Raw genomic sequence first — 13,958 nt, 5'->3', positions numbered from 1 at the left:
GAGGGGGGGAGGGACTGTTTTATATTAACCCTCTTGCTGGCGCTGTGAAGGTAGGAGGAAGCCCTGCTTTTTGGAGAGAAATAGAAAACGTATCGCATGACAGCGGAAGAGCTGACTTTTCCCAGGTGCGCGAGAGCAGTGGGTAGGGAGCGGACGCTGCAGTTCTGCTCCACATAGATCCACCCCCGTCACACTACGCGGAGCTCTCTTATTTCTGCGCGTACAAACACCTCCGGATCCGGGTGGCCGCTCTGGACCGGGACTGCGAAGGACCCGAAGCTTCTTCCCTCCTCTTCCTCAGAGCTCGGATCCCCGGCCCAGTCCGGGATGGACTTCTCCGGCGTTTCCAATTGCACAGCCTTACCTGCACCAGGTAAACCTCGTTAGAAATCGCAGCCGATCTTGCTCTGGGTTTCAGTACAGCGCTGTGGGAGACGCTGGGCAGAGGGGTTGCAGGTGGCGGGGCATTTAGTCCTTTCTCTGCTCTCATCTACCGTGTCCGTGCAGTGGTTGGACTCAGCTCAGAAGAGCTGCTTATTACAGACAATCTGACCCAGGGATTTGGAGGCAGCAAAGTGTGTGTGTGTGTTTTGTGTCTGGTGTGAAGGAACCTTTTACTGCTCAGTGAGCCACTGCTTGTGCTGTACTCGTGGGGCCACCTAGCTAAACCCTTCACTGCCTGCATATGCTGTGTAAACTCCTTGAATTGGAACCACAGAAAGGCAGGGCATAAAGTCCCTTTCAGGATAGCCACAAGAGATGCATTTGCATAGAAGGAGGCAGTGCATGCAGAGTCCTGAAAACTTGAGAGAGAGGAGGGAAGCTTGCATGGCTGCTGCTTGCATTCCTCCTGTTGGGTGCTGCTGCAGTGTGTCTGTGTGCACGTGTGAGGGAGATGCATGCTGTATCTGACTTGTGGTGTGTGTGTGTTTTTCCGCATACGGTTGAAACTCCTCTTATTGACTTACAAGTGCGTTCTCTCCGCTTCGCCTCAATATCTCTCCTCTCGTAGCTCTCCCTATACTCCTCCCCGGGAGCTCCGTCTCTCTTAGCTGTACCCTTCTCCTCTCCTGCCATCCCCAGACTCCGTCCCTTCTATCTTGCTGCGGCGTATGCCTGGAACAGCACGTCAAGCTCCGTCTCTGGCAGTATTCAAATCCAGGCTAAAAGGCCAGTTTTTCAAGGCTGCTCTGAACTCCTAACCCCTACTCGCTTTCTAAAGCGCCCATGCCCCTGAAACTGTTTGATTAGATTGTAAGCTCTATCGAGCAGGTACTCTCTTGAATGTTTTACAGCGCTGCATACATCTAGCAGTGAGTGAGTGTGTGCACCGCCACTGCCTGTATGTGCCTGTGTTTGAAGCTGCCATGGTTGCTGCTTGTGTTGCTCCTGTGGTGTGCTGGGGCTGTAGATGTGTGTGTGTGTGTGTTGGGGCAATCTGTATTTGTGTGTGTACAGGGGGGCAATTATCTCTGCTTGGGGCACCCCATTATTATTATTAGAAAACTGAATTAAGTAAAAGAAAAACCAGACCATAAGACTGAACATTCACATCAATTTGATTCTGGCACATCAGTGGGAACATTGAACAAACATCTAGTCTAGTTCATTTACCTTGTGATGACACAGTAAAGCAATGTGCAGATAATAATACCTGATAATAATAGTAATTTTAAAAATCCAGCAACATACTCTTTGCCAAGGCACCCTGAATCTGACAGCTAAATATTCATTGCTACGGTTCCATTTTCAAATACAACGGGTGATATGTAACCTAATATCTTGAGCTCGTGTGCTATGTGAGGATTATGAAATGATATCTAATTACATCACAATAATGTAAAAAAAAATAGAATAGACCAAGGGGCTCATAATCAAAAAACTAAAGTCCAAAACAGAAACCCACCTAAGGTCAACCTAATCACCAGGACGTCCAATGCCAATACTCAAAACCCGGTGAGACATTCCTCCCACTTTGCTTCCAGAGTTGTAGGGTGCGTGCTAAGAGGCATGTTATGGGCATGCTTAATGTGGACATCCTGCAGAGATAATCAAACCTTTCTGAAGACATCCTGAATGGAACCTAGATGTTCATAGACCTGTTTTAGAAGCATCTGACTACCACAAACTGACCAGAGCATAAGAATGGCCATACAGGGACAGATCAAAGGTCCATCAAGCCCAGGATCCTGTTTCCAACAGTGGCCAACCCAAGTCCCAACTACCTGGCAGAAACCCAAAGAGTAGCAACATTCCAGAGCTGAGATTGTGATGTCATAATACCTCATTCCACCAATGCCTAACAGCCAACCTCATCAGTGATGTCACAATGGCTTCATTGTTCTATACTTGGCTCATGAGAACATAAGAGCTGCCATGCTTGGACAGACTGAAGGTTCATCAAGCCCAGTATCCTGTTTCCAACAGTGGCCAACCCAGGTCCCAAGTACCTGGCAGAAACCCAAAGAGTAGCAATATTCCAGTACCTAAGAGCCGACCTCAACAATGATGTCACAATGGCTTGATTATCCTATATTGGCTCACATAAGAACATAAGAGTTGCCATACTAGGAGAGCCTGAAGGTCCATCAAGCCCAGGATCCGGTTTCCAACATAGGTCAACTCAGGTCCCAAGTACCTGCCAGAAACCCAGAGTAGCAACATTCCAGAGCTGAGATTGTGATGTCATAATGCCTCATTCCACCAATAGCTCAGCTGGATTGTCCTATACTTGGCTCTTATAAGAACATAAGAGCTGCCATACTGGGACAGACCGAAGGTCCATCAAGCACAGGATTCTATTCCCAACAGTGGCCAACCCAGGTCCCAAGTACCTAGCTAGATGAATTAAGGCAGTGGTTCCCAACCCTGGAGGACCACCACCAGGCCAGTCGGGTTTTCATGATAGCCCTAATGAATATGCATGGAGCAGATTAGCATGCCTGGCACCTCCATAATAAGCAGATTTCTCTTACGTATATTCATTAGGGCCATCCTGAAAACCCGACTGGCTTGGTGGTCCTCCAGGACAGGGTTGGGGACCACTGAATTAAGGTATGACCCCCCCCACTCCCCACTAACCCCCTCCCACACCCAGTTTGGATGTCACCTGAACCATCGTTACAAGATGACATTGCTTTTCTTGATAAATTGTTGTATCTTCTGTGCATGATTTGAACCCTGGATTTGAGACATGCCCAGAGTGGAGGCGCCCATCCCCTGCCCCCCTACTTCCCCTATCCCCCTGCCGCGCATGTGGGCCCCTTCCCTTTCCCTCTAGTTGTTCACCACCGCGAGTAACAACTTCAGCGTGCTCTCCCTCTGACATCACTTCCTACGCATGGACCTGGAAGTGATGTCAGTGGGACAGCTGCTGGGGTCACGAGGAGCAGTGAACAACCAGAGATATGGGGAAGGGGAGGGGAGGCACACACATGATGAGGGGGAGGAGGGGGAAGAGGAAGAGGGGGGAGCCGGCGGACAGCCCCCCTCCTTGTCCCTCTCTGTTGTGATATGTAGAACCAATAGCCAACATGAAGATAGGAACACTCTCCCTGCTCGAAGGCCTTCTAAGAAGCTTTTAATATCTAATCCTTTTTCATTCCTTCTCACATCAATGAGCAGCGTTTACCCTTCTTTCCTTCAGTGTTTTTCTGTCCTATTTTCAGTTGCATTTCCTCCCCATCTACCTATCGTTTCTTGTTAGTCTAGTCTAGTCTGTACAATTGTAAGTACGCCATGTGGTTAAAGATGTTTTATCTTCTTTTTCTGATATTTGCATTGTTAGTGGCGTTTTTATTTTTTCCCTTTACATTTTATTTGTAAACTCGCTTAGAAATTTGATAAGCGATAGAATCAAATTTTCATAAAAACTCGAGGAAGTGGGAGCTACGCACAGGACTACTGGGGAAGTTTAATTCAAATTCCACAATTCAACTGATGCCAGGGTAGGTTGCACTGCGGTTACAGTTCAGTGGTTGGACATTTTCTTACTCCTGTTAGGGAAAAGGAGATGCGACTTGATATATCACTTTCAATCAAAAGAACATAAGCATTGCCTCTGCCGGGTCAGACCAGGGGTCCATCGTCTGCTCCCGCGGCGGCCCCCCAGGTCCATGACCTGTAAGTGATCCTTTACCTAAATCGTGTATTCCTTATTCATTTAGTATCCTGTAGAGTTACCCTCTATCTGTACCCTTCAATGTCCTTCTCCTTCAGGAAATCATCCAAACCCTTTTTGAAACCCAATATCGTACTCTGTCCTATCACCTCTTCTGGGAGCGCATTCCAGGTGTCCACCACCCTCTGAGTGAAGAAGAACTTCCTAGCATTCATTTTGAATCTGTCTCCTTTCAGTTTTTCTGAGTGCCCTCTTGTTTTTGTTGTCCCCACTAGTCTGAATAATCTGTCCCTCTCCACCTTCTCTATGCCTTTCATGATTTTATAAGTCTCTATCATGTCCCCTCTAAGTCTCCACTTTTCCAGGGTAAAGAGCCCCAGCTTCTCCAGCCTCTCAGCATACGAAAGGTTTTCCATGCCCTTTATCATCCTAGTCGCTCTTCTCTGGACCCTCTCGAGTATCGCCATATCCTTCTTAAGGTACGACGACCAGTATTGGACGCAGTACTCCAGATGCGAGCACACCATCGCTCAATACAGTGGTAGGATGACTTCCTTCGTTCTAGTAGTGAAACGATAATGCCCAACATTCTGTTCGCTTTCTTTGAAGCCGCTGCACATTGCGCCGCCGGCTTCATTGTTTTATCCACCAGCACCCCCAAGTCTTTTTCTAGGTTGCCTTCCCCCAGTACCCTCCCTCCCATCGTATAGCTGTACATCGGGTTACCTTTCCCTATATGCAAGACTTTACATTTCTCTACATTGAAGCTCATCTGCCATCTTTCTGCCCACTCGCTCAGTTTGTTCAGGTCTCTTTGTAGTGGTTTATATAGTTTAGGTACTTATTTTTGTACTTGGGGCAATGAAGTATTAAGGCCCAAGCCCAATTAAGCTTTTTAGTCAGCACTAATCAAAGCGTAGGCGCTTATCAAGAAAGAGCGATTCTGTAACAAGGTGCCTCTAAAAATTTAGCGGCCGTCAAAAAAATAGGCGCTATGCATGTTAGGCACCTTGTTACAGAATCGCTGCTCTTAAGCGTGCTTAGGCGCTCACATGGCCGCCTACATTTTAGTTGTGCCTAGAGCTGGCCTATTTGTTGGGTGCCTCTAAAATAGGTGCCACTCAGTGCAATTCACTAAACAGCATCCAATTGTATTTGAATCGCGCTGAACGTTGCCTATATCAGCGCCTAACTTTTGGGCGCTTCTTATAAAATTTTCCCCTGACTTACCCAGAGTTACAAGGAGCTGCAGTAGGAATTGAACTCACAACCTTGTAAGGAGAAAGGTAAAAAAAAAATAAACTTACATCAAAAATTTACATGAGGTGTGGATGTTCTTCAAAAATACCATCCTAGAAGCCCAGACTAGATATATTCCATGTATAAAGACCGGTGTAGTTAACAAGTGTGTTCATCCACTGCACAGTTTAGGTTCTCTTCTATGTCCATGTCTGAAAGACGATCCAGTTACCTTCCCAGATGATGTAAAAACATAGGCAAATGAATCTTTGGGAAGGTTGTACCAAAACCAGATCAAAATGGAAGGCTCTATTTGTGATTTCTAAACAGTTGTACAGAATATTGTCCCTTTTTATACTTTAGTAAAAAGATTTAAATATAAAATCATAAGTGTTTTGAGGCTTGTTCAAATGAGGACAGAGTCCGTGGGGACCGGAGACAGAGCTCGGGGGGGATGGAGACCGAGTTGGAACCTGCAGGGACGGGACAGGGACAAACTTTGTCCCCGTGTCATTCTCTAATGCACACCCAACTTTCGGACCAACATTTACACCTGGTTTCAGTAGGCGTAAGTTCCGGTGCCCTATTTTAGTTGCGAGCATCGGCCCTACAAGCTAGTCTATAAAGGGAGCTCCCCCGCACCAACAATTGAACTAGCCATGAGCCATTTCTAGCTGCTTACATTGTTTTGAATATCAACCTCCAAATTTCTCCAAGAACTGTAGGAATTACAAGTTCATAGGTGTGATGGGGTAGAATCAGAAATGGATATCTGTCATCCCCTCAATGGCCCACTACTCTGTTCATCCCATCATTCCCTTTGTAATTCCCTACCTGATCAACGAGCGTAGATTCGCCCTTTTTGTCCCGTTTGCCATAATTACATTGTAAGCTCTTTCAAGTTTAAGTTTGAAGTTTTATTAAAATTTGAACTGATCGTTTATCAAGTGTTTCTAAGCGAAGTACAAGAAAATTTTTTTATAAGAACATAAAAAGTGAAACAACTTAAAAATTATTACTACTATTACTATTATTACTACTGGCTCTTATTGGTGGAACGAGGCATTATGACATCACAATCTCAGCTCTGCTTCCCAAAGACTGAAACTCTTCACACTACTACTATTAATTATTTCTATAGCGTTCCCAGACACATGCAGTGCTGTACAGAGTCACAAAGAAGACAGTCCCTGCTCCAAAGAGCTTACAATCTAAACAAACAGGATGTCATGGATACAGTTAAGGGGAAGGGTTAATGAGCTGGCTGGGTTGGAGGGCAGAGGGGAGTCCAGGACAATCAAGCCATTGTGACATCACTGCTGAGGTTGGCTCTTATTGGTGGAACGAGGCATTATGACATCACAATCTCAGCTCTGCTTCCCAAAGACTGAAACTCTTCACACTACTACTATTAATTATTTCTGTAGCGTTACCAGACATATGCAGTGCTGTACAGAGTCACGAAAAAGGCAGTCCCTGCTCGAAAGAGCTTACAATCTAACCAGACAAGACAAACATGATGTCATGGATACAGTTAACGGGAACGGTTAATCAGCTGACTGGGTTGGAGGGCAGAGGAGTGGGGTTAAGGATTGAAAGCTATATCAAAAAGGTGTGGATATTAATTTCTTAACCGAGAATGCTGGTCAGGGTTCAGAAGAAAGATAGGAGGTACTGAGTGAGGCAATACAAAATAATAAGGCCTCAAAGTTTGGAAGCGTAAATGATTTGAAAGTTGAGGGACAGTGTAGTTTGTATAATAAAGTCTATAGCGTCGAAAGGCTTGCGCAGCGCTGCACATTTAACATACAATAGACAGACCCTGCTTCCAATCTAATGTGGACAGACAGACGGGACATCTCAGGGTTGGGGTGATTACGGTAGAGGAAATGATACAGTGGGTCTAGGTATCTGACAGCAGTGAGTGGGAGTTAAGAGTTGAAGGCAGTTTCAAAAAAGTGGGCCTTTAGCTTGGATTTGAACGCTGCCAGGGATGGAGTACGACGAATCGATTCAGGCAGCCTGTTCCAGGCATACGGCGCCGCAAGAAAGAAGGGACGGAGTCTGGAGTTGGCAGTGGAAGAGAAGGGTACAGGTAAGAGGGGCTTGCCCGATGAACGGGGATCATTGGGGTGGGGGAAGATAAGGGGAGATAAGTGAAGAGAGATATTGGACGGCTTTTTAGACAATACAAGTACGTATACTAACAGGTACATATGAACAGCGGGGGTGGAACGACAATTTGTTTTAGAAAAGGCAAAATGTAAAGAGGGAAACAGAAATAGCTTTCAAGCAGGGGCTCTTTTTTTGTTTGTTTAATGTACAATGCTGCGTATGTCTGGTAGCACCTTATACATAAGATCAGCCTGTCTGTCATTAGTCACTTTATTACGAGGGCTCTTCCAACATTTTCCGCACGGTCATGTTTTATCGCTCAACAAAAAACATTCTTTTCTGATGGCATTTAGAGGTTCATAGACAAAATCGTGCGAGACAACGGCACGCCGACAACTGAGCGCAGACAACTGAGTGCAAGGTTGACGGCGCGCCGAAGAAAAGCACTATTTTAAAGGGTTCCGACGGGGGGTGTTGGTGGAGAACCCCCCTATTTTACTTAACAGACATTGCGCTGGCGTTATGGGGGGTTGTAACCCCCCTCATTATACTTGAAACCGAAACTTTTTGCCTGTTTTTTAGGGAAAAAGTTCAGTTTTAAGTATAATGTGGGGGTTACAACCCCCCAAACCCCCCACAACGCCAGCAGAATGTCTGTTAAGTAAAGTGGGGGGGTTCCCCACCAACACCCCGCGTCGGAGCCCTTTAAAATAGTGTTCTTCGGCGCGCCGTCAACCTTGCGCTCAGTTGTCTGCGCTCAGTTTTCGGCGCGCCGTTGTCTCGCGCGATTTAGTCCCGTCACCCATTTAGAAGGTAGGATGCTGGGAAAAAGTGATGTAATTTGTGTTTGAGATATTTAGGGCTCCTTTTACGAAGCCATGTGAGGCTTTTTTTTTTTTATCACCAGCTGTGGCGGTATTAGCTCTGATGCTCATACAATTCCTAAGAGCGTCAGAACTAATGCTGCCGCGGCCAGTGATAAAAAAGCCTAACACAGCTTTGTAAAAAGGAGTGTGTGTGTGTTAATAGTGTTTAAAAAAATTAAATTGCATAAACTTTTTGAAGATCTCTTATATCAAAATAGCAACCAGATAAGCCCAGTTGTAAGTAAAAATTGGCTTTATGCTATCCTGATTACCATTAAAGCTCAGTCCTGAGATTTCAGACTCTCAATTGAAGTCATCTTGGCCTTTTAAAAAAATGTATCGACAAATTTTTTTAAAATTTGGACTACAAATCCCAGAATACTTTGCCAACTTATTGAACTTTCTAAAAATTGGCTTTATGTTACCCTGATGCCCATTAAAGCTCAGTCCTGAGATTTCAGACTCCCAATTGAAGTCATCTTGGCCTTTTTAAAAAATGTATCGACAATTTTTTTTAAATTTGGACTACAAATCCCAGAATACTTTGCCAACTTATTGAACTTTCTAAAAATTGGCTTTATGTTACCCTGATGCCCATTAAAGCTCAGTCCTGAGATTTCAGACTCCCAATTGAAGTCATCTTGGCCTTTTTAAAAATGTTGTATCGACAAAATTTTTTTAAATTTGGACTACAAATCCCAGAATACTTTGCCAACTTATTGAACTTTCTAAAAATTGGCTTTATGTTACCCTGATGCCCATTAAAGCTCAGTCCTGAGATTTCAGACTCCCAATTGAAGTCATCTTGGCCTTTTTAAAAATGTTGTATCGACAAAATTTTTTTAAATTTGGACTACAAATCCCAGAATACTTTGCCAACTTATTGAACTTTCTAAAAATTGGCTTTATGTTACCCTGATGCCCATTAAAGCTCAGTCCTGAGATTTCAGACTCCCAATTGAAGTCATCTTGGCCTTTTTAAAAATGTTGTATCGACAAAATTTTTTTAAATTTGGACTACAAATCCCAGAATACTTTGCCAACTTATTGAACTTTCTAAAAATTGGCTTTATGTTACCCTGATGCCCATTAAAGCTCAGTCCTGAGATTTCAGACTCCCAATTGAAGTCATCTTGGCCTTTTTAAAAATGTTGTATCAACAAAATTTTTTTAAATTTGGACTACAAATCCCAGAATACTTTGCCAACTTATTGAACTGTCTATACTAAGAAAACCAGTATATAACAGATCAGGTCTTCCAGAAACCAAATGCTCTGTTATCCCTCCACCCTGCAAAATCTTAACCGATGCAAATCACCAAGGGCTGTTTCTGTATTCTCTATATCCCAAGCCCCTCTTTTCAATTAGTAAATCCAGCAGCACACATGAAAAGAATACATCTGAATAACCCGTGTTCTCTGCAGAGCCCTTGCATACATCTCAGGCCACAAAAATAACAAGTATCACCCAGAGAAAAGAACTTTTATTGATCCTATGAGGTGGAGAAGGAAGAATGTTCTCTGATGGAGTGTAATTACTGCTCTGGTGAGATTCTGTGTCTCAGCGGCAGCCTCGTTAAACTAATGATCGGGTGCTTTGGACACAAAACTGAACAAAGTAAGAGAGGCAGAGAACAGGTCTTAATTGCACAGATTTAAAAGGAAATATCTTGCAGAGATGACCTTCCTCCCTGTAGCCGTCACTGGCCATGAGATGCAAAGTCAAGATTCATTTTCCCAAACAAAGCATCATTTTCCTCAGTGCTGGATGGAGTTACACTTCCCCCTCCCTATTCGAGGTGTCAACGTTCGCGGTTTAAATTATTCACAATTTTTTCCCCAGGCCCCCCCTCTGAGAATCGCCCGTTGGCATCCCGCATCGAAAAAAAATGGCCCCGGGACTTGGATTGGAGCGAGTAGAGAGGCAATCAAAGGAGGAGGCGATCAGAGGCGGAGAGGGGCAATTAGAGGAAGAGGAGGTGATCGGAGGCGAGCAGCCGCCCCAGGAGCAGGGACCTTACCGGGTAGTCTAGCAGTGACGCAGGGCAGGGGTGATCTTCCTACGCTCCTGCCCTGTGCAGAGCCGTGCTGTGAGTTCCTGTGGTCTCACAAGACTACATTGGGAGTTCCTGTTGTAGTCTTGTGAGACCACGGGAACTCACAGCACGGTAGGAGCGTAGGAAGATTGCTCCTGCCCCACATCACCGCTAGACCACCAGGTAAGGTCCGGGGGTGGGTCAGAGCCGGCCCAAAAGTTATTCGTAAATAACTCTGCCCCTAACCCCGCAAATAGGGATGGAGAAGTGTAATGTGTTTCTGGTCACACCTGCCTAAATTCCACACTTCCGGAGATGTATTGTTCGCTCGAGTGAGACAAACAGATCTAAGCAGTGAACTGGTGAAGGGTCCTTGCTGTACCTATGCAGCTTAGAAAACAGCAGGGCTCTTAACGAGCCAGACTGCTGGGCTACCTTTCTATGCAAAATGGTCTTCTCTGTTTGCCCATTTAAAGGGAGAAGCAATATGGCGCCCGCTGACTAAGATGCTGCCCAACCTTTACCGTGGCTGTGTTTATCATTATGGTGAAGAGGATAGGAGGCTAAAGCTGGATGCCCCCTTCTGTCGGTTCCATGTATCTTCTGACGTGGCCCTTGCTGCCAGAGCTGTTGAGGGAGCGCCTTTTTGACTTGAGGCGTCAAGTTTCTATCCCGCCCATTGGACAGACCTTCGGGGTGGCTTACATTCTGAAAACATAAAGGGATAGAGCTACACATGTCTAGCAGCGCTACAGAAATGATAAGTACTGTGTTTCCCCAAAAATAAGACCTACCCCGAAAATAAGCCCTAGCATGATTTGTAAAGATGGTCCTAATATAAGCCCTACCCCCAAAATAAGCCTTAGTTAAGATCTACCCCCGACACTAGTGCTGCCCGATTTGCCAATCATCTCTCCCTTCCTCTCCTTCACCCCAATTCTTCCTCTTTCCTTTCTCTCCCCCCCCCCCGCCCTACCCCGTGCAGCATCTTTCCTCGCCTCTCACCCATCCCCCTTGTGCAGCAGCTCCAAGGTCTCCAAAAAAGAGCAGCAGTGCTCTGAATGGGCCTTCCCTCTGCAGCATCTTTCTATCCCTCCCTCCCATCCCTCTGTGCAATGGAACCCCACCGACCCTCCCACTGTGAGCCTGACATACCTCCTCTCCGAAGCCTCTAAAACAGCAGTAGCGCTCTGAACGGGCTGCTTCGTGGACTTCCCTGCCGGGGCCTTCTCTCTGCCGCGTCACTGATGAATCTCAAAGATTAGCAAGATTCCAAAACCCCAAGTAGGTGCAACATTCCATGCAGAATCCCCAAAGATTAACAAGATTCCGGAACCCCAAATAGGAGCAACATTCCATAAAGAATCCCCAAAGATAGCAAGATTCAAGAATCCCCAGAGTAGCAACATTCCATGCTATGGATCCAGGGCAAGCAGTGACTTCCCCATGTCTTAATAACAGACTATGGATTTTTCCCCCAGGAAATTGTCCAAGCCTTTCTTAAAACCAGCTACGCTATCCGCTCTTACCACAACCCCTGGCAACGCATTCCAGAACTTAAGTATTCTCTGAGTGAAAAAAAATATTTCCTCCTATTGGATTTAAAAGTATTTCCCTGTAACTTAAAAGGCTGCTTTAAGTGTTCACACACTTAACTTTGGCACTTAATGACATAGATCCAAATTCTATAAATGGTATAAATGGTAGGCACCTATTGAGACCCAAATTAAGTTGATAACTGTTAAAAATGAAAAAAATAAAGCTTTTAAAAGAAAATATGTAGGTGTCAGAATCACGCCTACAGAGGTATTTTACTTTCCAAGGAGTGAAAGGACCCAAAAGCAAATGTTGACTTTTTTATTGATTGATACACAATTGGACTCCTGAGGAAGACTTAGAAGCCAAAACATGATCCGTGTTGGTCCATGTTCAATCGAACGCAATCACAGAGGTGTTGACTTTTAACAATAGAATAAAGTCTTGGCTATTTTTCGTCCTGGCTCATCTCGCGTGATCATTCCCACGGAGATTGCGTTTTCAGCTTCTAGAATAGTCGCTTGCACAACTGCCAGTTGTTTCTAATTAACTCCAATTAGCAACCAATTATTAAATGAAGTTACATGCACAACCAACCTTATTCTGTAAATTGGGTGTCCAATTTTATAGAATTTGGGCGTTAATGTCTAAAAGGTGTGCGGGATGAGCTTCTGAAGGGATATTAAGGTTTCTTACTCTCTACTTCTACCTTACAGATGTCCAGGAGAGGAACGAGAGGAGCAGCACGGTGCTTCCTGTCATCTTTGGCATCATTTGCCTGCTGGGCATCATTGGGAACTGCATCGTGATCTACACCATTAACAAGAAGCCCAAGGGGAGCCATAACATAGCCGACATTTTCATCGTCAGTCTCTCTGCGACAGATCTGCTCTTTCTACTGGGGATGCCCTTCCTTATTCACCAGCTCTTAGGTAATGGGATTTGGCACTTTGGAGCCGCCATGTGCACCTTCATTACAGCGCTGGATGCCAACAGCCAATTTGCCAGCACATATATACTCACAGCGATGTCCGTCGACCGCTACTTGGCAACGGTTCACCCCATTCGATCTTCATATGTGAGGACTCCGTGTGCCGCTGGGGTGGTGATTTTAATGTTGTGCCTTTTGTCTCTGATCACCATCATCCCGGTGGTCATGTACACCCAGTTGATTGAGCTGTCCGATGGCAACGCTGGCTGTGGCATCATCCTCCCCAATCTTTCCATTGACATCTACTGGTACACACTCTACCAATTTTTTCTTGCCTTTGTCATTCCTTTTCTTATAATCTGTATAGTTTATATTAAAATCCAAAAGCACATTTCTTGTGTGGTGGTTCCCCTTCCCCAAAGAAACATCAGGGCTAGAACGAGGAAGATTACCCGAACATCTGTGACCATCTGCTTGGCATTTTTCTTTTGCTGGGCACCCTATTATTTCTTGCAGTTGGTCCATCTTAAAATTACCCAACCCACGGTCACGTTCCTCTATGCCTACAACGTGGCAATCAGTCTGGGCTACGCAAACAGCTGTATCAACCCTCTGATCTATATCCTCTTAAGTGACACCTTCAAAAGACATTTGGTAAAGGCAGTGTGCCCAGGACAGCAGGTCAGAAGTGCGAGACATGTCGCAGGTGAAGCCAGCCCGTCTGTCAAAATCTGTTCTGGACCAACTCAAGAAACATCCTTTAGTATAATGTATTCTCATAACATAGATAATTATATCTCGTTGTCTGTCTCAGTTCCTTGAAGCATTTTTAAAAAGGCTGAATTTTCATCTACTAAATTCTTAAATTAAATCGCTTACTTGCGTTAAAGGTTTCTCACCAGAAGCTCATTAAAATATGGGATTCTGTGTTTGCTGACAAAGGTTGACTGGGACCTCATTAATGAAGGTTGAGGGGCTTAAGGCCATTCTTGAATCTTTCGTCAAACTGAACTGTACACAGTTCATTCGAACGTTAGCTTTGCTAATTAAGAACACTAAGTAGCCAGCTTTAAGTGGGAACGTGTACCTTTCTGTTGAAGGGAAATGTTAATTAGG

General features: G+C 44.9%; 1 protein-coding gene across 1 annotated transcript; it reads left to right on the top strand.

Annotated features, from left to right (window-relative positions):
• Window positions 1–272: 272 nt before the first annotated feature.
• On the top strand, window positions 273–13,664 carry LOC117369152 (melanin-concentrating hormone receptor 1-like). Its single transcript, XM_033963232.1, has 2 exons — window positions 273–373; window positions 12,628–13,664. Exons 1-2 carry the CDS (start codon window positions 328–330, stop codon window positions 13,662–13,664), a joined length of 1,083 nt encoding a protein of 360 aa, XP_033819123.1. The 5' UTR covers window positions 273–327.
• Window positions 13,665–13,958: the final 294 nt, after the last annotated feature.

This window comes from Geotrypetes seraphini, chromosome 11 (assembly GCF_902459505.1).
Source record: "Geotrypetes seraphini chromosome 11, aGeoSer1.1, whole genome shotgun sequence".
Classification (NCBI taxonomy): domain Eukaryota; kingdom Metazoa; phylum Chordata; class Amphibia; order Gymnophiona; family Dermophiidae; genus Geotrypetes; species Geotrypetes seraphini.
Note: the sequence above shows the minus strand (reverse complement) of the source record. Positions and strands in the feature narration are given on the sequence as shown.